General features: G+C 36.7%; 1 protein-coding gene across 1 annotated transcript in view; it reads right to left on the bottom strand.

The window, feature by feature from the left end:
* LOC149578882 (serine/threonine protein phosphatase 2A 57 kDa regulatory subunit B' theta isoform-like) overlaps window positions 1-22,130 on the bottom strand; it is a 29,283-nt gene extending 7,153 nt beyond the window's left edge. The window contains exons 1-2 of the mRNA XM_089832442.1: window positions 21,994-22,130; window positions 19,666-21,370 (exon numbers count right to left, since the gene is read on the bottom strand). Coding sequence (XP_089688568.1) covers window positions 19,666-20,952 — 1,287 coding nt within the window. The 5' untranslated portion in view covers window positions 20,953-21,370; window positions 21,994-22,130. The remainder of the gene's footprint in view (window positions 1-19,665; window positions 21,371-21,993) is intronic.
* Window positions 22,131-23,347: the final 1,217 nt, after the last annotated feature.

The following is a 23,347-nucleotide window of genomic DNA, read 5'->3' as shown; positions in this document are numbered from 1 at the left end:
TGCATGTCATTCCAAGGTTGACAGGCAGAGAAGAGGTGCAGTTGCAAACCTAAATAGGAAAATGATCAGCTGTGTTTATATCCTACAGGTATTTCTAAATACGGAAATATAAAATGTTACATTTTGGTAAGACGGGTCATCCAAAAAGCGATTTGAGGAAGATAATATAGATGTCAACAAAGAAGTAGTCAACTTCAATACAACCAAGCCAATATATGAATATTAGGCCAAAGAAGGTGTGTGTGTGTGTCTGTTCTGGTGGGTTGTCAGCATACAAATGGGAACAATTATTGTGATTCCCACCCCGCTACCATAGCCTACAATTCTATGGTAGGCCCCCCTAGCTAAAATTAGGCCCTGTAACCGGGGGTGGCCCCTACTATTATATGGCATGAAGACTTATCCGCCTACTATTATAAGGGCCACACACCATAGAACAGTAGGGGCCGCCCCCTGCAGTCTATCAAGGGGTGTTCATGAGGACATAGTTGCCCTACCCCTACAATAATATGAAGGGGGGCCCCTACAATAATAGGCTACCGGGGCCCCTACCCCACCCCACCCCACTATTTTAAGGTAAGGTAAGGGCCCGTCCCCTATCATTTTATGGGCCCCTTGCCTAAAACTTTATGGGCCCTACCCTACAATAATCTATTTTAGGGCCTACCCTACCCTACCCTACTATTATAGCCAGCCAGCCATCCTATCCATCCCCGGACTCCTTTTATGGGTATGGCTTTTATGGTATGGGCCCTACCCTACTATTATATCTATCCGGGAATTATTATAGATAGCCCATACCATACCTACCTAAAATTATAGGGCCCTATCCCTAGCCTAGCCCTATAATTTTTAGGGTAGGTTAGGTACGGGCCCTATCCCTATAATTTTATAAGATGGGGCATACCTAAAATTCTAGGGCTAGGGCTAGGGTAAGGCATAAAATTATAGGGGGATAGGGGCCCCCATAAAATTATAGGTTCCCCCTATATTTTAAGGTTGCCTATTATTCTATTATTGCAAGGGATATGGGATAAGGGAAGGGCCAACCCCAGCGGCCTAAGGGCTAATGGGGCTTCTTTGGCACTATGGAATTGGAGGTGGTGGGGGCATTGCGCCCAAATCTTTCTCTGTTCCTGAGATATAGATATAGGGCCCGTAGCTATCTTATGCCTCTCCCTCTATTGTCACTCTGTTGCCTCTGTCTGCACGAGAATGCCTTGACCTATCTTGAATGGATGAAGGAGACTCTGCATGCCCAGGCCCCCCCGGGAGGTTTTTTTTAATCAGTGAAGCTTAAAATTGGTCCTGCTTGCTCCTCTACTAATGGGTGGGACTTGAACGGGGCCTTGCACAAAATGCTACTCCGATGCTGGAAGCGGGTAAACTCAATCTCGATTTCGATATGAATAAACTTGGCGGGTCTAGCATTGGGCTACGTCCTCTATCTGTACCCTTTGTTAATATTAATAGTAGGAGTCGCATTTTATAGCAGGATAGTTCGATGTTTTCTATGGCGCGTCGTATTTTATCTCTTATGACTGACTATCTGATCCTGCCGTAGGGGTCGCGTTTGGTATCGAACGGATGTTTCATCTTATTCAATTGTGCTTGGCGTGCCCTACTATTCTAACTCCCCTACTATTCTAAGGCGGGTTGGCTGCCCTAAAAAAACATCTCATAAGTTTTGATAGCGGATAGTTTCCTTCCCTAGATGGCCGGACCGATAGAACCCGATAGAGCCGCCAAGTGAATGGGGGTTTCGTTTCAATTGCCAGATTCTATACGTAACATGCCCTCCCCATAATCGTGTTGGTGCAGGGGTAGGCCCTTATTTTTATAGTAGCACCCACCCTTATTGGAATAGTAGGGCGAATAGGTGGCATCCATCCCCCTCTCCATATATGGGGCACTCACCCAACGGCCTACTCTCTATTCGACACCCTATATATCTATATTGCAACGCCCTATCCCGGACTGGACTGCCTATATATAGATAGGGGTGCATAAATGATATATCTATCCCCCAACCCCGATGAACCCTATAGATATTGGTTTGATATAGGGGAGGGCGAGGCCCCAGCCCCATATATAGATAGGGATAGGGGGACTAGAAAAAATCCTCCACCCCTTAGTTGTCTAGTCATGTTCTCTCCATCTAGGGAAAGGAAAGCTTTTCTCAACAGGCCGGTCCTCTCCTCTATATACTAGTTCCTCTCCCCGAGCCAATAGCCTCCCCCATCCCATATAGTCATTCTAGGCTAGGCCCTACTATTTTATAGGCAGTTGGATAGGGTGATATGGGGGGAGGGAGATAAAACAATCCCCCTACGAGCAGCCCTACAATTCTATGGGCGGGCCATATATAACTATAGCCTCCTCAAGTCGGTCGAGTAGTCTTCTTCCCACCCGATCTGAAGGTAGCCAATTGGCGACGAAACAGACAAAAACACCCACCTTCTCTTCTTCACCACATCACAGCTCCACTCCATACAAAATAGAGGTCCACTCCATAGAGGTTCCACTCCACAATTCCCACTCCATATTTTGGAGGATGAGGCCCCAGCCCCATATATAGATAGGGATAGGGGAACTCGATTGATTGATTGATAAATCAATCGAGGGGTGCTCTCCCGCCCATATAGATTAGAGGGCCGTAGTTTATAGTTGGGGGAGAGGGACTCGATTGATTGGGGCCCGCCCTATATATACTGAACAAAGGGTGGCATCTAATGTTTGCAAGACTAGGGCAGGGCTCGACTGAAGCCCTATCCATATATGGGGGCAATGTTGACCGGATGCTCCGCTCTGCTTGATGGTATATCTAGATATGGGGCCCTATCCCTATCTATATGGGGGGGCGGGGGGCCCTCTGCATGCATCCCAACGAGTGCCTGGAGATCAAGAGATGGACGAGCGTATCCGGGCAGAGTGCCTTTCTTCGGCAAAGTGCCCATTATCTTAGGATAGCCTCCACTCAATATAGGCCCAGATTGGTAACACTGTTGGGGACCCTACCCTCATAATATAGGGGCTTGTTCCCATTTCGTTCATGATTAGCCAATTCTCTGAGTGGCGAGGGACTGTCCCAGCTATGGACGGTGAAGTGCCTACTGACTATACTAGACTATATAGCCGCCCCTATATATCTATGGGCCTATCTCATATGCTCCCTACCCTATAGATTGAAATTGAGGGGGGGGTCTTCTAGCGCATAGCACATATCATACAAGATAAAGGGGCAGAAATCCATATAGAGGGCCCAGTAAAGGCCTCCCAACTGGAGCTGATAGATCTATGGGAAACCATCTTGATCCTAATCCTATCAGATCTAGATTCTATACGTAACATGTCATATGTCTATGTCTATGTCTATAGCGATGTGATCATCTAGCGATAAGGGCCTATCTTGATGCAAGAGCATCTTGCATGGGAAAATTATAGGAAAAAAAAAATTGAAAAAAAAAATTTGTGGAGGAGAGAGAAAGTGACGAAAATTAGAGGAGAAATAATAAAAAATAAAAAAAGGGAAAAAGGAGAAAAGAAAAGAAAAGGTGATTTCTATTTTCGAGGTGCATAGGTGGCATAATAGAAATAAAAATAAAAATAAAAGGTTGTCATTCCATTTATCGAGGTGAGTGGGTAGAATTCTAGAAAGTTATGAATATTGTAGAAAGTTTTGGAAGTTGTAGAAGGTTGTGGAGGAATTCTAGAAGGTTGTGGATAAGTCATGCATGGGGTGGTAAGTGCCTATTTAAGCAAGGCATATGAGCATTTCTAAATCAAGCTCAAGGGGAAGCTTGAGGAGTAGAAGCTCGAGAAGAAGGTGAAAGCTCAAGGAGAAGCTTGAGAAGTGGAAGCTCAAGGAGTAGCTTGGAAAGGTGAAAGTTGTGGAAGGTGAAGCTTGGAAAGTTTCAAAGTGTGAAAGAGAAGGAGGAAGTGAAGAGTGAGTTTTCCTGAGTCTGTAGACAGAGCACCGAATGTGAGGCAGTTTACAGCAGGATTGTGATGGACTTGTGAGTGTGTAGACAGAGCGCCGAATGTGAGGCAGTTTACACTTGGATTTTGGATTAGGTTTGTGAGAAGAGCTAGTGGCTGCGGTTTAGAAACAAGGAGGTTGCTTGGTGGCTTGCGAGCACAAGTTGAGATCTCAGAGGTTTCTACCAGAGTGTGGATCTGGGCTAGCTTGGGTTTGGATTGGATCTTGAGAGATCTTGTTGCATTCTTTGTCATGAGTTGGTAAGGGTGGTGCAGCCCTTTGTCAGTGGTATCAAAGTGTATCTACATCAGTGGTATCAGAGCGTACATCCATTAGTGGTATCAGAGCGTATCTACATCAGTGGTATCAGAGCAGGAGTTCCAGAGTGTATAAGCAGATCGCCGAATGTGAGGCAGTTTACACTTGGATTTTGGATTAGGTTTGTGAGAAGAGCTAGTGGCTGCGGTTTAGAAACAAGGAGGTTGCTTGGTGGCATGCGAGCACAAATTGAGATCGCAGAGGTTTCTACCAGAGTGTGGATCTGGGCTAGCTTGGGTTTGGATTGGATCTTGAGAGATCTTGTTGCATTCTTTGTCATGAATTGGTAAGGGTGGTGCGGCCCTTTGTCAGTGGTATCAAAGTGTATCTACATCATATCTATACCCATATGCAATGCCCTATTAAGGCCTGAATATGGCGCCCAGATCTATCTATCGGGCCATCTATCTATACAGTCTTTACTAGGGGAGGGTCTATCTATATATAGGGTAGGGGGCGACTCTATAATCCTAATCATCTAGTTGGCACCCTCTATCTATCTATATGATGGCAACCCCTATCGGGACAGGAGTAGGGGGCGACTCTCTATACTATGGTCCAACGGCAAAGATGGGATATGGGCCCGCCCCCGCCAACTAGATAGGGATAGGGATATTATCTATATGGATAATACGCTCCTCCCCCAGCTCTACTCTATATAGTAGGTAGGCCCCATGCCAACAATAACATGACCAGTAAGGCTAGTTTGTGACATGTAGATGATTAAGATAAGGTTAACGATACAATTCTGGAGTATCACAGGCCACATTATGCCAAGAGACAAAGAAATGTGTAAAAACAAACTTGCAGAAGGTAAGAAAATGATTTTCACTGTGTTGTATAATCCTAAAACTAAGAATCTTCTATTTAGTCATCAAGTCATTCAAAGGGGGCATGTAGATGTTGAACCTAGTCTGGATGTCAAGGACAAAAGAAGTAATAAGATTATTGACGTATCTCGTTCTTACAAGTTTCAGGAGACTAATTATTCAAAAGCATGTGCCTTGCTTGTCCAATCAAATTAGGCCTCAGAACAGGTAGAGGTTTGTTATTTTATTAGGATTGCTGCAAATGCACTAAGCACTACTTGTGGTCTGTGTTTTCCAAAGGCGACAAATCCTTAAATTTATATATTCAAAATAGGCCAAGAAGCGACATGTCACATGAAGGGACATGTTTATTCATTATTAGGTAATTAATATAATAATTATTTTAATTATAGTTTATATATATATATATATATATAATTTCATGAGTTATTATTTTTTTAATTTCTCTAACATGATAATATATATAATTTTATATCTCATATTAATATATATAAAATTATATCTCACATATAATAAATATATATACATATGTGTGTGTGTGTGTGTGTGTGTTGTCTCAAGGCTTATTCGACTAAAGCTACCAAACATTAACACTCCCTCTTAGCTGGGGAGGATAAACACATGATAGATATTACACCATTAGTAATATAATAATATTAGATAAGGACATCTTTGATCAGAAGATCTCCACCATTTTGATATCACATTTGATATCGTGAGGATTGGCCTCCGGAATTTCAACATATGATATTCACCAAATACTTTGAGTAATGGTCTGCTGAATATCAACACATGATATTTTCACCAAGTACCTATCATATATCTATACAAACAACTCATAGACCGTCAAGTGAATGACATCTAACACTAAGTTGTTGATTTATAAGATATAATTTATCATGAACTATTACAACATTTACATAAAATGTATGTCACGATTTAAGTTATTGTAAGATCCTCACCTTCCAAGCTCCAACAAAGGTCCATATGCATCTTATCAGAAAATACCTCTTATAGTCGAAGAATCCTCTAATTGAATATCATTCCTACTATCTAGTGTTCGTGCAGGCATCCCGCTCAGACTCCTATTTTTCTACACCACAGAGTACTCACAAGGCTTCCACATGCATTTTCAATTATCCTAAGTCTGGTTTGTAATCTGATATTAATTGCCGACTAGAGAAAATATTGGCCTCAGTATTTCTATGTCAACACCTTATCAGACCCACTACAATCTTTCTTTCCAGCTGAAAAATAAATTTCATGGCCCAATACTAGAATTTTTGTTCCCTTTTAAATTTCTACATAACCAAATGCTTCTTTCAACAAATATAAAATCTTCAACAAAATTTAAATCACGTCAAATACAAATATCTGTGGTAAAATCTAGTACTAAGAATGAACTTCATTAGAACAATTACCATAATATTTTACACAAAGAACTAATTCGTTCAGTTCTTGTGCCTCGCAGAATTTCTTTATTTCTGCATTATTTGACTGTGCAAGACGTCTATGCTGAATAAATTTTTTGTTCCCTAAATCAAAATAAGGCTTCTACAATTTTCTCTTTACGAAATTTATTGAGATCAAACGGCTAATGGGATACATTGCTCAGATACCACTATAATATCCCTATGGATATTTTCTCCAATTTTTATCTCATAGAAATTTTCAATATATGAACAAATGTTTAATGCAAAATGAATTAGTAGATGCTCATTAAAATACCTCAGAATACATTATTGCATTATACATCTATAATACAAATAACCAGATATCTAAAATCCAATCTTAAATACAGTCACACAATTAGATTGAAAAACTAAGAAAAATCTTGTAAGCTCAATGTGAACTCCATCTCAAATCCACTGAAATGATGAATCGAGTCTGTGTCCAATCCACCAGAAATGGCCTAAAGATTTCATCCTCAAGTCTGAATAGAAAGCTGAAAGCTCTCCCAACACTTCTCCAAGAGAAACCCAAAAAACCAAATCCCACATGATAAACCAAGCATGCCCAAAGGAATGAAGCCTTCCTTTTTAATTGCTCAAAGTTGTGACCCTTCAACCTCCTTCTCTCATCTTTTGTCTTATTCTTAGTGCACTTTATAATATTACAAAAAAATGTCCTTAATTTCCTTATGTCCCTAAAAGGGGACATTACAAGAGCCTAGATATATCATCGTTTCTCTTCCTATTCTCCCTCCCACAAACATTGTGATTCTTCCTACCATACTCAAACTATTGAATGCACTTACTCTTCTGCATCATTTGCCCATGATTCATCCAATGAAAAGCTTTGTTCCTCCTCTAAAAGATCTCACTCCTTTGGATGCCCTCGCTCCTCGTCTTCAAATCCTTCTTCCTCTAAAAACCCTCTTTTTCCACTCTGGTAATCATTGCAAATTAAATCTCAATCCTGAAACTATACTTTCAATTGATTCCTCTCAATATCTAATTATATGCTTGTCCCATCTAATCAAATTAATTAGATTATTTATTTGATTATCTTATCCTCCCACATCACTCTTCTAACTTCTGTAATAATTAATTGAATAATTTAATTACTATTTAATTAATTATTGAGCCATGTGACTAACTAATAGCTTGTCCAAATTTGTTAAACCTACACAATTGCCACAATCAAATTTGAGACAAAGCAATCAAACTAGCTTTGCATCTCACTCATCCATTTAACATATTTCCATCTCAACCCTTAAAAATATTCCCTAATGGTGTCTTATTAAATCCTAAACATATCTTCTACACCTCATGGAACACTTGTCACGTGACCACAACTTTGATCCAAACCCTAATCATCGATCAATCACAGCCATCCATCAGCCAATCCACCTGAAAAACATACAAATAGGATAGACAATTCGCTGAGATAGTTCCTCTCTAGAAGAAGTAGAGAGCATTGATCTTCTTTCCCTTAATTTCCCTTTGGCATGTCATAAAATACCTTTCTTTTAGACATGAACCATCAATAAACTCTTACAATAAAAAATTATCTTAGAAATCAACATATTAATTAGTACATCAAGCTGCAAGGTGAAGCAATTCTCAATAATAAAAATTGCAACTATTTTCTCAATCCATCCAAGGTATAATCTAAACACAATATAAAATTATCTTAAATCATCAAAATAATGAGTATAGTATGTTACAAGATAAAACAATTCTCCAAATAATTGCAACTACTTTCTCAACACACCCATGGTACAAGCTAAACAATAATGATCTTTCAAATGATAACATATCAAAGCCTAATTGGAAGTACAAAAGCTTAAAGATCCAAGACTAAATGTAAGTTATGCATTCTAAGACCCACAAAGAAAAGATTGGATTCTAAACTTATAGATTCCCTTCTTTAATAAAGTGGAAAAGGTACAAGTTCATATTTCATGCCCCCTTATGGCTCATCAATAATGACTGATCAAAGAGATCTTACTTGGGTCAAATCTTGTCAGCCTCGAGGTTTTGGTTTTCCTTTCCTTTCCTAGTCAATCATCCAATTGCAAATGCAAAAGAATGACTAAGTCAAGGAGATTTTTAGAGCATTTAGATATGTTAGGAACCCCCTTTTATTGGAGTTTCCACACCTATTAGAAACTCCTTTACTACAATGTAGATGATTTCGTAGGATTCCTAGTTAATATGGAATAGCCAATAGGTTTCTGCCCGCAACTAAGTCCCCAAGGTAGTCTAAGAAAGCATAAATTCCAATGATCCTTAGTTCCCATGGAACTCTTGACAAAGAAGTAGCAAAGGGCTCAATGGAAAGGAAAAGACAAAGCAAATGTGTCAACCATTCTAGTGATTCCCAAAACCACAAGGACCTCCAATTTGTTTCCGGTACTTAGTGAAGCTTTGATCACCACCAATAAAGCTAGGGGCTCGATGGGGGCACAAAACAATAAGAGAGAAGGGAAAAGAAAAGAGAAAAGAACACCTTTGAGCTTTCCATGGTTCTTGAATATGTGGCAACCTTCAATGATGTTTTTAAGTCTTCCTCGACCCTCAAAAAAGAAAAGCTCAGGCAAAGGAGACAAGAAGAACTGAAGTCAAGGCCAATCATTGCAAAGGCAAGGAGGATAACATGACAGTGCCATTTTTTGTACAATGACTTTCCCACCTGCTCGATCTTGAGGTGTGAAGCTCTAAGAATAATGTTTAAACTTTAAAGTTTAATGCATTTCCAAACATTTCAAAAGGAAAAGGGGTACCCTTGCTACATTTATGAATTTACAGACCTCCTTTCTATGAAGAGGCTATGTCTAGGGTTGCATTTTCAACAGGTTTTGTGGGAGAACGTTGGCATCTCATCCTATAATTTATTTATGGTAGCATTGGCAAGGGTATTGGAAATGTTCTCTGCGTACACAAATCAGATTGTTTCATGCAAACATGTTAGAGTTTTGCATGTTGGTGAGTAGAGTTCCCTCTCTACCATGTCATCTCTCCCTTTTTCTGCCATTCACTTGTGTGGCATAAGAAAGAAATGGGTACTCATTGTAAAGGGTCCTTCCCTTGATGTTTCTAGTAAACACATATATTCTTCATTCCCTACAACTGTAAATCGGCTTCAGGCATCAGATTTAATAAAATTGTCAGTTTTCACCTTTTCTAGCCTTCTACACTTTGTGTAACATCGTTTCCCTCTGTTCGACTGATTGTCATCATCTCTATGTTTATATAGAAAATCAATCTTTTACAATAACTAATTGAGGAAGTTGCTCATTCCCGCTAAGTATTTGTAAAAAGTTAAAAAGCTAATCTATACACACCCCTAGGAGTTGTTATAACAGAATTGTGTGGGATTTTGTAAATTTTATCATCTCTGTGCTGTCCTGAGCAAAGAAAGGATCGTATTCTAATCTTGATGCATCACCAACCCTTTAATTCCCTATCTTCCTTCTTCCCTTTTACCATAGAAATCAACAGAATGGAAATAGTTGTAAGATTATTCAATGTTGGGTTGGACCAACACTGCATCGATTTTGGAGAGAGAAACAGCCCTATGTCTGGAGATCTGATCTCACCTGCAAGATTCCACACCATGAGATCAGTCGCATGTTTTATTGAGACACTGAACTGGCTTCAGAAAGTATTCAATTTCAAGTGATAACGATACACAAAGACCACTGGGGCTGAAGGTGTCCCTTCACATGGAATTTCCAATAAACAAATAAGAAAAAATTTCATTCTGGTAGCGTCCTGCAAAGAACTCCTAACAGATGAAAAATTAGAAAAATGATTGAAAGTTCACTGCAATGGATTCTCCCTACAAAAAGTAAATCATCTCTCTTTCCTTCATAATGGGCAAATCATAGAACATCTTTGCTTTCAAGGACAAACTCTTCTTTAAGGATACTACTTCTTGAAGATTATTCTTCATCAGAAAGCTCTTTAAGAATGTGATTGTTAATTACAATTTAATGAAGGGGACAAAAAAATAGAGTTAACCACAAGATATTATTATGATGACCTAAGGTAAAATCAATTGGATTAGTATACAGGTTGATTGAATCTGGATTAGCATTGAGCATGTAAATGATTATGCAAAAATGAGTCACACTGTTATATCAACAACCAACTTGAGCCTAATATTGGCTATTGCCAGTTCTAATAATGAAAAAGCCAACTTAATTTTTAAAACTGACTACATTAGTCTCAATGACCTTAGAAGAAAACAAGTTAATTGAGTTAGTTTGTCGGTTATATTTCATAACCTAGATTCTACTGATCCACAATATTACATTGATACAGATCCAATACACAACCTCATACAGCCCACAAAGAAGATTAAAACTTAGAAAGAGATCGACATGAAATCTTTCGCCTCTTTAAAGCTCTCAAGATTAGAGAATGTCCTGGTCCATGCAAACCAACCCATTTTTTCAAGTCATTGAAAAGTCCGCATAATGGAGAAGCCCATGATGAAATAACACTAGCAACTGAGAAAAAAACAAGGAAGCTCTAGAACTGTCTCATGAACAATTTGCTATTGATTTGTCCACTTTGACCAATTCACTATGTTTTTGCCACATAAAAGTTGTTATCTACCAAGGCATTCAATCAGCTCCAGCAAACTGTAATAAATAAGGGTATCATCAAATAAACCAAATACAAGTCACTAAAGATTTCTTGTATTCCAGTATGTCATTGGGTCATATATATATATACATATATATAACCTGGACAACTTATGTTGGTCTATGATTTGCAACTCGCACTCTAACCTGATATTAAAGAGGACCAAAATTCTAAATTACAGAAAACCATTTCATTAACTCATCAATCGATCCACTGAGTTGAGGAAAAGGATACCTTATATTTACAGTTTACTTTTTGAAGTCCAATAATTAATATCGTAATACACGTGTAACGATTCATGTTTCTTCTTTGATGCATCACTGGCAGTAAACAGTTAAAAACAGACTTATGGTAGGAACAATAGCATCCATATCAATGAACTCTTTAACAATCTTCTCAAGTTCATTTTGCACAGCGCATAGATGCCTGCATAGTCTCAATATGGTAGTCCCCTTGCCAAACTCACGATATATATAGCCACTATCAGGTGGAAGTTTACAAGAGCCACCACCAAAAGAATTGATAAATGATTCAAGAGCCATTCTATCACCTTCAGCTTTGGTGACTTTCCTTACTTATTTGACACATGAAAGCATTTGATTGCAAATGATTTACTAAATGAAACCAGAAGGCATTCTCACAAGTCTCTCTTGTCATATTGATCTGAAACCATACATTGTTTAGAGGTTCAAATCACCTAAGAACATGTTCCTTCCCATGCTACATATGTTGGGATTTAGTGTTCAACTAGCTGTTGAAATTAGTATCATAAATTATAAACAACTTAATATTTATTAGTATAGGTCAATTAGAATGATATTGTGTGGTATGTTAAGTTTTAATAATAACTCGTATAGCTATTCTAGGTGTCAAAGTAAATAGTTATCATATAATGAGTTATTAAAAAAGCTCATTATATTTAGATAAGTTGTTCAGGGGTTTTCCTATAATGTAGGAAATAGAAATCCTATAAATATGTGTTATTTTATTTGAATGAAAATAAGGAGAAGTGCGCAATTATTTTGTCTAAAATTATTATGCTTCCTATGTCCCATATTTTCTCTCATTAATCTAACATATGTTGGCCTTAACCTATTGGCTAAGAAAACTGTTAAATCTGCACTGTTCACCTTCCAAACTCAAGGATTTAACAATTTAATGATTCAATAAGATAGCAAGTACTGACAAATGGTTAGTACTTAACTAGGATTTAGATACCTTAGTTACATATCAAATGGTTAGTTTTCAATTTAAGTTCATATGCAACCATTGAGACTTCTAAAGAAGCAAACAGTTCAGACCTCTTTCCTCATTGAACCTTATCTTATTGTTGCTCTTTGGTAGGTTACACTTCAACAATCTTGTGCCACTCACTGTCATAATGTTAAAGCTCAGTGAAATGAAACTGACCGTCTCTTCAAAAATTGTATATTAGCTAGCTGTTCAGTGCAATCAATACACAACCAATTTCATAATCAATCCATCAAAATAATTTGACAAGATGCTCTACTTGGGTTACCATCCTCTCCTTGTGATTTCCATGGCTATTCATCAACTTCACAGCAAGGAAGGACACTTGTCCAACAAGATCAAGCTTCAAGGAACTCAAAACAGCAATGATTCTTGCTGCTTCTAGAACACTTTTTCCTGAATTTGTTGAAACAAGTCACACACACATCAAAACCCTTAAATGAATCATGTCATCAACAGACATTGATAATTGTCTAAAAACAATTCCTTCAAATTAATGCTTGATAATGGGTATTCAAATACTCCACCTGATTACTAGATATCTTTAAGTTCCTTAAGCTAAAGCTTATCTTTTAGAGTCTGGTCACAAAATAAAGCTTATAAATCGATGACTTAGAATGGATTTTGTGCCCATTGACATTTATATAATCAAAATTAGTCAAACATCCTACATTGACCCTTAGTTTTTCATCTACAAAAAATTTATCTGCTAAGTACTAATCCCATGTTTTCCAGACAAGTACTTATATTTCAACCTTATGCTTACCTTCTTGGGTATCTAACCAATCTTGGAATGGAGACCATATACTTTTTGAACTTGAAATTGTAAAAGAATTTGACAAAACTAGAAAACTTTTGATGCTGACTGTTGCAACATATTATATAATTGATCTGTACAGTATGCTATGTTCCTACAGCAACAATGTTCTTAACTTTTAACCAATGGATGAACCCTTTGCTCACATATGGGCCTTGGGAAAGAGTTAGAACTAACCCAAACAATAAATTGTAGAAGGATAACCCAGGAGAGTAAACATACTCATACCCTCCAACTCAGGAGAATGTCTCAGATTATGCTTTTAATGGATTTGTGGAACTTATCCTTCCTAAGAATACTTTGTCTTGTAGAAACTTACCGTAAAGTTCATTTTGTAATTTCTATCTCGCCTATTGTGAGCATCTTATCTTCATTCTAGTCATTTATGATACACTCTGAATGATTCTCAGCAAATAGCAAAACAGTATATCTTCTCTTGCAGTCTTGTAAAATTGAATTGCTACCTTGTTTAGAAGTATTGGAACTTACAAGTGAAAGTATTCTGAAACTAAATCCTTCCTAAAATTGATGGATCTCTTGCTGTTAATTTTTGGTACACTAATTATTTATTTAATGCCCTGACAAAACAAATGTCTTCCAAAAGTGCCAACAGGCTCTAGGTATTCATCACAGTCACCAAAAGCTTTAGTTTTATGCAGATAGCTTTCTGGCTTAGCTTAGGCTATTCATAATAAAATGAAACTCCAACAGATAAATATCATCATAAGATGATTCAGCCAAACAAAGGTCGTCATAAGATTTACAAAGGTCGTCATAAGACTTATAATTATTTGCAGATACCTTTCTGGCTTCATGTTAAATTGGAAAAAAATATCATCAAATATGATACACATGAGAGATCCAATCCAAAACTACCCTTTTTGCAATTAGCATAGAGAAAATAATACAATTCCTAATAGTTCCAGCTTAGTCCTAACATGGTCATTGAATCAAAGCCAAATAGGTAGAAAATTTGAACAATGCATAAAAATATGAGTAGTTTTAAAAACTTAAAAATGACATGTCAAACCTAAGATAACAGTGCATCCAGGAAATCACCGGATGCTGGTTTTGGTGCGTTAGGATGCTCGGATGCGTTTGGATGCTGCACTGATTTGCACAGGAAGCTTGCCCAGCGCCTGTGGGTGCGTGCAGGGTGCGTCCAAGAGCATCTAGAGAGAACCCATACAGCATCCAGGCGCATCTGGAGAGCGCCCATCACTGTTTCAACGCCCAGTCACTTGATGACTTTAAAAAGCATCTGTTTAATTAATTGTTTTATTATATTTTGCTCCATTTGCCCCCAAAACCCTTAAACGGCCCTAAAAGAGGCCATTCATTGCTCATTCTTCTCATTTTGTTTGCAGCTGGGCTCTCTTCTCATTTGGTCTCCATTTTTGGCATTTTGAAAGCAAGCTCATTATTTTTGAAGAGGATCATTCGTAGGGTGTCTAATAGCTTCTACAAAGGACATCTAAGCATCTAAGGTAAGCATTTGATCCCCTTCATGAGATTTTTTACTGAATTTTTTTAGATGATGATGAATTTTTAAGTTCAAGTTTTGGAAGAATTTTTTCAAGTTTTTTCTTTTTTTTTTAAAGAAATGAAGGAACAAGTTTAGCTATCTTTTTTTAGTATTTTTGTATCATATTTTTGCACTTGTATGTTTGATGTTTATAGTTTATTTAAATATTTCTAATTAATTTTTTTAATTTTCTTATTAGATTCATAGTTTGTATTGTGCAAGAATGGCCACTACTAGTAGTCAAAGTTCAGCAGCGAAGAAAGGTGAACGAAGTGATAACTTCAATATTGATGTAGCATCTCCATTATGAAGACATGTCACAAGATTATCACAAGTTTCAGGAGGTGGGTCATACATTTAGGAATGCAATGTATGTCATTGTAAAACATGTAACAGCTCATATTATCGGGTCAAAGCTCATTTTATGGGCCCTACTAGTAAAGGAATAAGATTGTGCAAGGGAAGCAAAGATAGAAAAAGGATGAGCAATGCACAATTAACCGGATTTATAAAAGAGCAAGAAGCTGCCAATAGTTTAAAAGCAAATCAAAAACAAGTTTGTATAAACGTTCATCCACAAAGAGCAAAGTGAATGTGCCCACCAATCATGTTGCGTCCTCCAAACATCCACTCTTGCAAGTGGGAGAGGAAGAGGAAGACGTAGCAGTTATTACCTGCAAAAGAGGATGGTTGGATCAAGCATTCAAAATGGAGGCAAGAGAGCTTGTTCATGAAGCAATTGCACATTGCCTTTATGCCAATGGTCTTCCTTTCAATTTGATAAGATTGTCATATTGGAAGGAAATGGTCGTAGCCATCCTTAAAGCGTCGGCTGATTATACTAGTCCTGGGTTTGAAAAGGTGTGTACTACTCTTTTACAAAAAGAAAAGATTTCTATAGAAAAAGCTCTTCAACCAACTAGGACTTCTTCAAACACTTCCAGTATATATAACTATTGTGTCTGATGGATGGAAAGATACAAAAAACCAATCACTGATTAATGTGATTGCAATGTCCCCCAAAGGGACAATGTTTTTAGGGCAGTTGATTTCGAAGGACTCGATAAGGATTCACAATTCATTTCTAGAATTCTTGTTGAGGCAATAGAGATGGTTGGCAGAGAGAATGTGGTCCAGGTAGTCACAGATAATGCCGAAAATTGTAGGGGCGCAGGTGCCTTGGTTGAGCCTCGATAAGACCATATTTTTTGGACACCATGCACCGTACACTCTCTCAACTTGGTTGTGCAACAAATTGGCACCCAAATAGATCGGATTAAGCAAATATACAAGAGGGAGAGAAGATACAAATGTTTGTGACAAGCCACCACATGTCACAATCCATATTCAAATCATTCTCCAAGTAGTTGTTGAAGGTAAATTTAAAATTGTGATTAGTTAGTTTCATTTATTAATTTATTTTGAATAAGTTTTGTATTCATGTTCAATTATCAAAATATTACTTGTATATAACTTTGTTTTATATTAACTGTCATATAGTTAACTTGATTAGATTGTTGAGACTAGATTTGCATCTTGTACTGTTGTTATGAGACGACTCCTCAAGGTGCAAGTGGCATTGAGCCAAATGGTTATTTCTAGCCAATGGGGTCTATGGAAAGCTTCAAATTCAAAGAGAGACTAGAAGGTCAGGGGTTTGATCTTGAATGATACTTGGTGGGCTCGTGTGCAATTTGTATTGGGTTTCACCGAGCCTATCATGACTATGCTACGCCTTGCTGATACAGATTCACCTTGCTTGGGTGATGTGTACAATGGCATGGACACCATGGTAGAAAAGGTAAAGCTTTCCATACAAGCACATGAGACTAACCCCCACAGAATGTGAAGCCTTGTGCAATAAAGTGGAAGCAATTGTTCCTCATCATTGGGAGAAGATGACTATCCCATTGCACCTCCTTGCATATGCCTTACTCCAAGGTACTATAGCCAAGAAATACTTGTTATGCTGGATAGAGTTGTACCATATGTGGATGAAGAAGTTGCTACTAGGTGCTCAATACATTTGCACAACTCTTCCTAGATGTTGAAATGCACAAAAAGGTGAGGCTAGAATTTGGCTTATTTGGTTTAGAATCAAAACTTACTCCATATGCAATAAAGGACCAAAATGACATGAGAGCTATCACATGGTGGCACATGTACGGCCAACCATTCAAGAATCTACAACCTCTTGCAATCAAGATCCTCTCACAAGTAAATTTTCATTTATTTGTGTTTAACATTTGTATTCTACAAGTTAGTGTTTAACATTCTTTAGTTTGGTTTGCATTTGTACGTTCAATTTTATGGACTCTATTCAAATTGCAAGTTCTTCTGCTGCTGAATGGAATTGGAGTACATACTCTATATCCATTCAGTGAAGCACAACCGGTTGGGCTCAAAGAAAGGTGAGGACTTGGTTTATATACATACCAACTTGTGAATTTTGTCACATAAGGAGGATGGATACAAGGAAGGGTCAACCAAGCTTTGGGATGTAGCCCCTGAATGCGCAAACTTAGATGCAACATTTCAAGATCTTACTGTAATCACAAATGATCATGTTGATAACATCATGGCAGGTGCATCTAGCACAAGTGCAACCATGTTTGGTTCAAATGAACTTGCAACTCTTGCAGCAGAAGGAGATGATGAGAATGTGGATTTTTTTGAGAATCCTTACGATTCTGATTGACTGAATTTGATTCGTGAATCTTGAGCCTTGACTCTTGATTGATCAACATTGAACCATGAACTATGTTTTAATTTTGTAATTCGAATTGCATTGGAACCTTAAACTTGAGTAATTTACTAATTAGTTATTATTGTTATTTCAATTTGAACTATCAATGGTGAAGTATCATGCTATGGAATAGGTTAGTTTTTTATATTGTTTGCATTTCTTCGCATACATAAATTATTGTATATAAATTTATATATGGATGCATCCAAAATCCCACAAAAAAAAAACGTGAATACATGCATCAGCACCTCGCACCCACATCAGCATCAGTAACTTAGTGTCAAATGTCAAAACATGTGTCAAGCTTGAGGTTGTGTCAGAATGCTTACAATTATAAATTTAAATATGAACCAAAGGGTGACATTGATTCAAAAACAAATCAAATGACAAGATTAAAGTCAAATAATAAAAATCAAGGGATGTTTTATTTTTGTCACAATAAAAAATAAATCATATTGTACTCTGAAAATGTATGTTGCCTCATGTGGTTAAATTCTTACGGTATACCATGCATTATATATTTTGTTTGAATCAATAAGAGGGTCAAAATCAAAGAATTTTGGGTTTAGTTTATTGATTATTAAAAATCATTAAATCAATTACTTTCAAAGAATTCAATACCAAATATTTTCGTTTTATGGAATAAATCATGACAATCTTTCCATATCTACAGCAATTCCATAAGATTTGTATGATTTTGGTTATGAGTAGCATATAAGTTTGTTGTCATTGAGCTTGAGAGAGCTAATAAAGGCACCATACAAACTAGATATTACACCTCATAGACAAGTAGCTATTTCACTCTGCTTATAATGCTAAATAATGTGACTTTTGAGTCGTTCTAGTCTTCTAGGGTAACTCAAGAGACATAAAGGATGAGAAGAGAGAACCCCAGAAGCTCTCTAACACAGAAGCCATTTTATTAAAATTGCTTAAATGGCCGGGAAGTTCCTGCAGGGTACGATGCACGAATACAACTTGCAGGACACAATGGATGACAGGGTTCAAAGCCCCTGCAGAGCTTATCATGCTAGTACTAAATGAAGCATTCGCAAAGCCCAGAAAACCATATAAGTCAAAAAAAAAGATAGATGTGTCCTAACAAGAGAAAAGTCAAAACCTTAAACCTCCAAAGCACCTGAAATTGAAAGTCTACAATACATAATGTAGGATATCATAAAGGATCTGCAGAGCATGCTTTCATAACAATCACTTGACATAGTTCAATGAATAGGTAATTGACCTGTGTGAGAGTTCACATAACTTAAGGGAAAGTTACAAGAATTAAAGGTCACTGTCAAGTGATAATAGCTTTAGGTGAGCAGGGCAACAAAGTCTTTGTGACAATTTGTGTAGCCTCCTGACAATTAGTATGTCTGTTACTTGTGCATTCTTTGATCCTACAAATAATTCCACTTTTAAATTGAATTTTTGTATACAAATCTCGATAGACTTCCATAAATGTTTTTTACTAGGCAGATATGTTCAATTGAAAACTTTAATATCCAACTATTCAGAAAAGAAGACTACAATTAAGCCTGTGACCCTAATAATGTGCATCTATTTGCAGATAATTTTTACTGGTGGTCTAACGTGAATTCATAAGCACAATAGACTACATTCTTCTATAGTGTCATCTACTATAAAAATACCTCTTGTTCTAATATAATAAGCATATAGAGATAATAAACAGTAGAAGATCTCTTGTTTGCAGTCAAGCAGCCATTGCAAAAGAATTGATGAAATCTAGAAAAGGAAGATTAAACAGGATAGTTTCACAAAAGTGCACCCCAATTAAGTTATGCAGTTGCCCTGCTTTGCTGAAATAGTTTATAAAATCGTCAATATGCAATATCATTGACCTTTCTAGACAAACAATCACTGTCGGAGTCCTTAGGATGGTGGCCAAGGAAATTGCTCTGGTGCTAACATAATAAGATGCTTTGTCTGAATGTATGTTATGCAATCTATGTAAGGGTTTAATGATAACCAAGACAGGAATAATTAGTAAATTCCTGACACGGTTCTGGAAAAACATGTCTATTTTATTCACGCTCGTTCACTAAAAAGTGTGTCAAATATAATAGGAATAAATTCTTACCTGGAAGTGTGAACTATTCAGGCAACGTCCAACTTGTCTAAACAATGGCACCATACATCTTTGAAATTCAGCTGCCTGGGTTGCTTCTAAAACTTCCTCCAATTCTCCTAGGAACAGTACCTCCTTTTGACTATTTGTGATAGGCCAATATTTCAGTAACCCCCTAATGATAGTATCTGCTAGCTTGAAGTCTTTCTCTACAAATTGTGTAATACAATGAGATAATTGCTGATGGTACATGGCTACACATTTGGGCTTGTGCAATGGAATCAAAGCTCGTACAAGAAAAAGCTTGTGTTCCTCCTTCAATGGCAATGCAAATCCATTAATGATACTACCCAAAATCTCCAGCAGCTCAGCTATTCCATTATGCTTTTCAGTTTCGAAAATAAAACGGTAGAAGATGTTGTTGATTGCTTTTCGAATGAAGGGTCTGTGCACCATGAATTTCCCATATATGCGGTGCAATATTGTTTTCAGATATTCTCTCTCTCTAGGGTCCTCAGAATCAAAGAGATCCAATAATCTTAAAACAAAGGAGTGATCAATATATCTCTTTGCCAATTTTGCATCTGTTTCACTTGATGCAACAAACCTCAGAAAAAATTCATAAACTACCTGTAGATGAGACCATGAAGGATCCATCGTGGGCTCCTCCTCCTCTGGATCAGTGTTATCCAATCCAGCAGCTTCATGAGAAGATGAAGGTATAGTTCTGAACAAGTTGGCAGTAACCATTTTAGTAATTTCCTCCATTACAACTTCATTAAATTTGCCATTCACAGAGCTGATAAATTCCACAAGCTCAAGAAGTGTCTGCCTTTTAATATCTTTCTCTTTTGCATTTTTTGTGGGATCAGAGAAGTCAAAAACAAAAGTACAAAGCCTCAATTTTTTTATGAGTAAGCTCTGTCTTTCAGAGCTTGAAACGTCCCTGAATGAGGGCAAAGGCTCAACAACGAAGAAATTCAAACTTCCATTGGAAGAAACTACATCTGCTGACAATTTCTTCCCTACAGGAGACCAAGCATTTGTCTCACCTGCCGTTGCCCCACTATTATTACTGTTAATATTTTGTACGGTAACATTAAATGGAACCGCTGATCGTGGCCCTGTGGTTGCAGGACTCACTCCTGCACCTCTATAATTACCAGTAGCATTACGTCCTGAGCCATTTAAAGATGCATTTCCCCCTCCTCCCCCACCGCCTCCTACATCGCCACCACTGCTGCTGTTATCTGATTTTGATTGCTTGCGTGGAAGCCTCTGCAGAAGGTTCTTTATCATAACTTGCAAAGGATAAATCCCAAGACTTGCACTCTGCCAACAACATGCCCCAAGAAGACCAACAAGCTAGATATCGAAAGCAACGAACCCAGCTATGTGCCACACAACCTTAGTGCCTTGTCTCCAATAGCAGGTCAAAGAATCAAAACTTCAATAAATATCTATGTTGTACACAACCTCAATGTCTGGAAGTTGTTACCAGAATTGAAACTGAAAAAATAAAATGTACTAAACACTGACTTCAGTCTCTCCCAAACTTGCAAGGCTTTAACCAGATTTTTGCTACGATAAACCAGCCATAGCACTCGCATATTATGAGATTCATAAACATGAAGTCTTGAGCAAATTTTTAAGCCACTCTGAACTTTCCAAAATCTTTAATTTGATGTACAGCAATGGCGAGCGGGACAGAGATCATCTGAATGAAAATTGAAAGATCTAGAATTAATTTACAATAAGTCTGATCTTCTCAAAAAATCTATTTTACAATAATTCATAGCGACTCCTGAAATAAAATATATTATTTTCAATTTCTATTTAAATTCAATAACTTTAATTTTGTCAAAATCTTTTTTTCGCTGGAAAATACTAAATACTTCTGAAAATTAACATATAAAGATCCAAAATCAAAACGTAAGCATTCTGCTCTTATGAAAGACCTTATTTTACCGTATACGGTAGACGACTTCTAACAATAACAAAATGAAATATCTAGAGTTGATTTTCATGCCCTCTGATCTTCTCAAAACCTCCGTTTACAATATAACAATAAGGAAAGATGCAGAATCCTTCTAATAGAACTCTTAAAGATCTAGGCTTGACTTTCAGCCATTACGATCTTCAAAAAAGCCTTGTTTTACTGTATTAAAAATAACAAATTTTTAATAAAGGAAAAAATCAAAGATCTGACCTTCATTTTCAATTGGGCAATTTAAAATCCATTCATTATTCCAAAATCAGACATTGCGATCGGAATGAGTTAAACTTGATCGACCTAAACCTAAATGTAAAACGTAAAATTAACATGAGCGTTGTAAATACCTGTTGAATTTACTTCATTAAGCGATCTGTGTCTCCTTGAAACGAAAAATCTTATTAAATTTGTTTGATGGGGTATAAAATATTTTTGGACTTAGTAATTGGAGACTGCAGATAGTCTTCACCATATTGTTCTTCTTGTCATCTTCAGAAATATGGTACTGGAAATATAGAGAGATACGAAACAGTGAATCGATATGGATTAATATCTGTGACAATGACGGAGGCGATATTTGGGTATTTTGGAAGTTTGACGAGTACATATATAAGGGATGAGACTCGAACCTTGGCTGGTCATTTTTTAAATATTTTTTGTGGGAGTGCGCTTGCGTCTATAACTATTGGATTTATAAGGTTATTTGGTTCAAGTCAACTTTAATTTTGTTATTGTATTGGTGAAATATGTATGTTCATTGTAATTTGTAATGCCTACTATATTGTGTTGATTTTAAGGGAAGTGATAATAATGAAAATTAATTATTATTATTATTAATTCATTTATTCATTTTTAGTTTGATTTATTTTAATTATTATTATAAGTTTATTTTATGTATTTTTTTAATTATTTATATTTGTTATTATTATAAGTCTATTTTATGTTTTTTTTTTAATTAATAAAAGGCTGAAGTCTAGCCAATAGTGGCATGTTGTGATGGTTAAGTTGTTGTGATGTTATCCTTGCCATCAAGGTTCAAATCTTATGGGGATGAGGTCCCCCGTTTGTGGCCTCATTGGTTCATAGCTTCAGGTCAAAGCGTTTACCCCTTTTTCAAAAAAAAAAGGCCGAAGTCTAGATTAATTATTGTTATTTGTTATAATTAATTATTTTTATGTGTTAAGGGAATTCAAACCCAAGACCTCCCACATGAGAGGCTCACAAGTTACCATTGTGTTGTAGGCTCTTGCCTAGTTTATTTTATGTATTAATGTATTAGTCATTTATTTATATTTTTTAATTTGTCCATTATTATATATCTATTATATTTATTGGTGAAGTTATGCTTATATTTATTTTTATGAATGTATTATTTAGTAAGATTTATTTTTTAAGTTTAAGATTAGCTTCTGATTATGATGTCATCTACATAACGATGCGATCATCTTCACAATCAATATTATATTTTTGTTTAAATTTTAAAAAAATTAATTCAAATTTTACCAATTTACTATTAATAAAGTTTGCACAAGGCATTATAGTGTGGGCCATTTGATTTTTGTAATCTTGTAAAATAATTTTAAGGTATTAAATGATACTAAGTTCCTAGATATTTCAAGAAACATGAAGAAGAATTTGAGAGAGACCATGTAAACTAGAAAGAGTAGAGTTTAGTAGGATATATATATTGAGCTTGCAAAC

Source organism: Cupressus sempervirens, chromosome 1 (assembly GCF_028749045.1).
Source record: "Cupressus sempervirens isolate cs-2001-9-10 chromosome 1, ASM2874904v1, whole genome shotgun sequence".
In the NCBI taxonomy this organism is placed as follows: domain Eukaryota; kingdom Viridiplantae; phylum Streptophyta; class Pinopsida; order Cupressales; family Cupressaceae; genus Cupressus; species Cupressus sempervirens.
The sequence above is the reverse complement of the archived record's forward strand: the minus strand, read 5'-3'. Positions and strand labels throughout refer to the sequence as shown.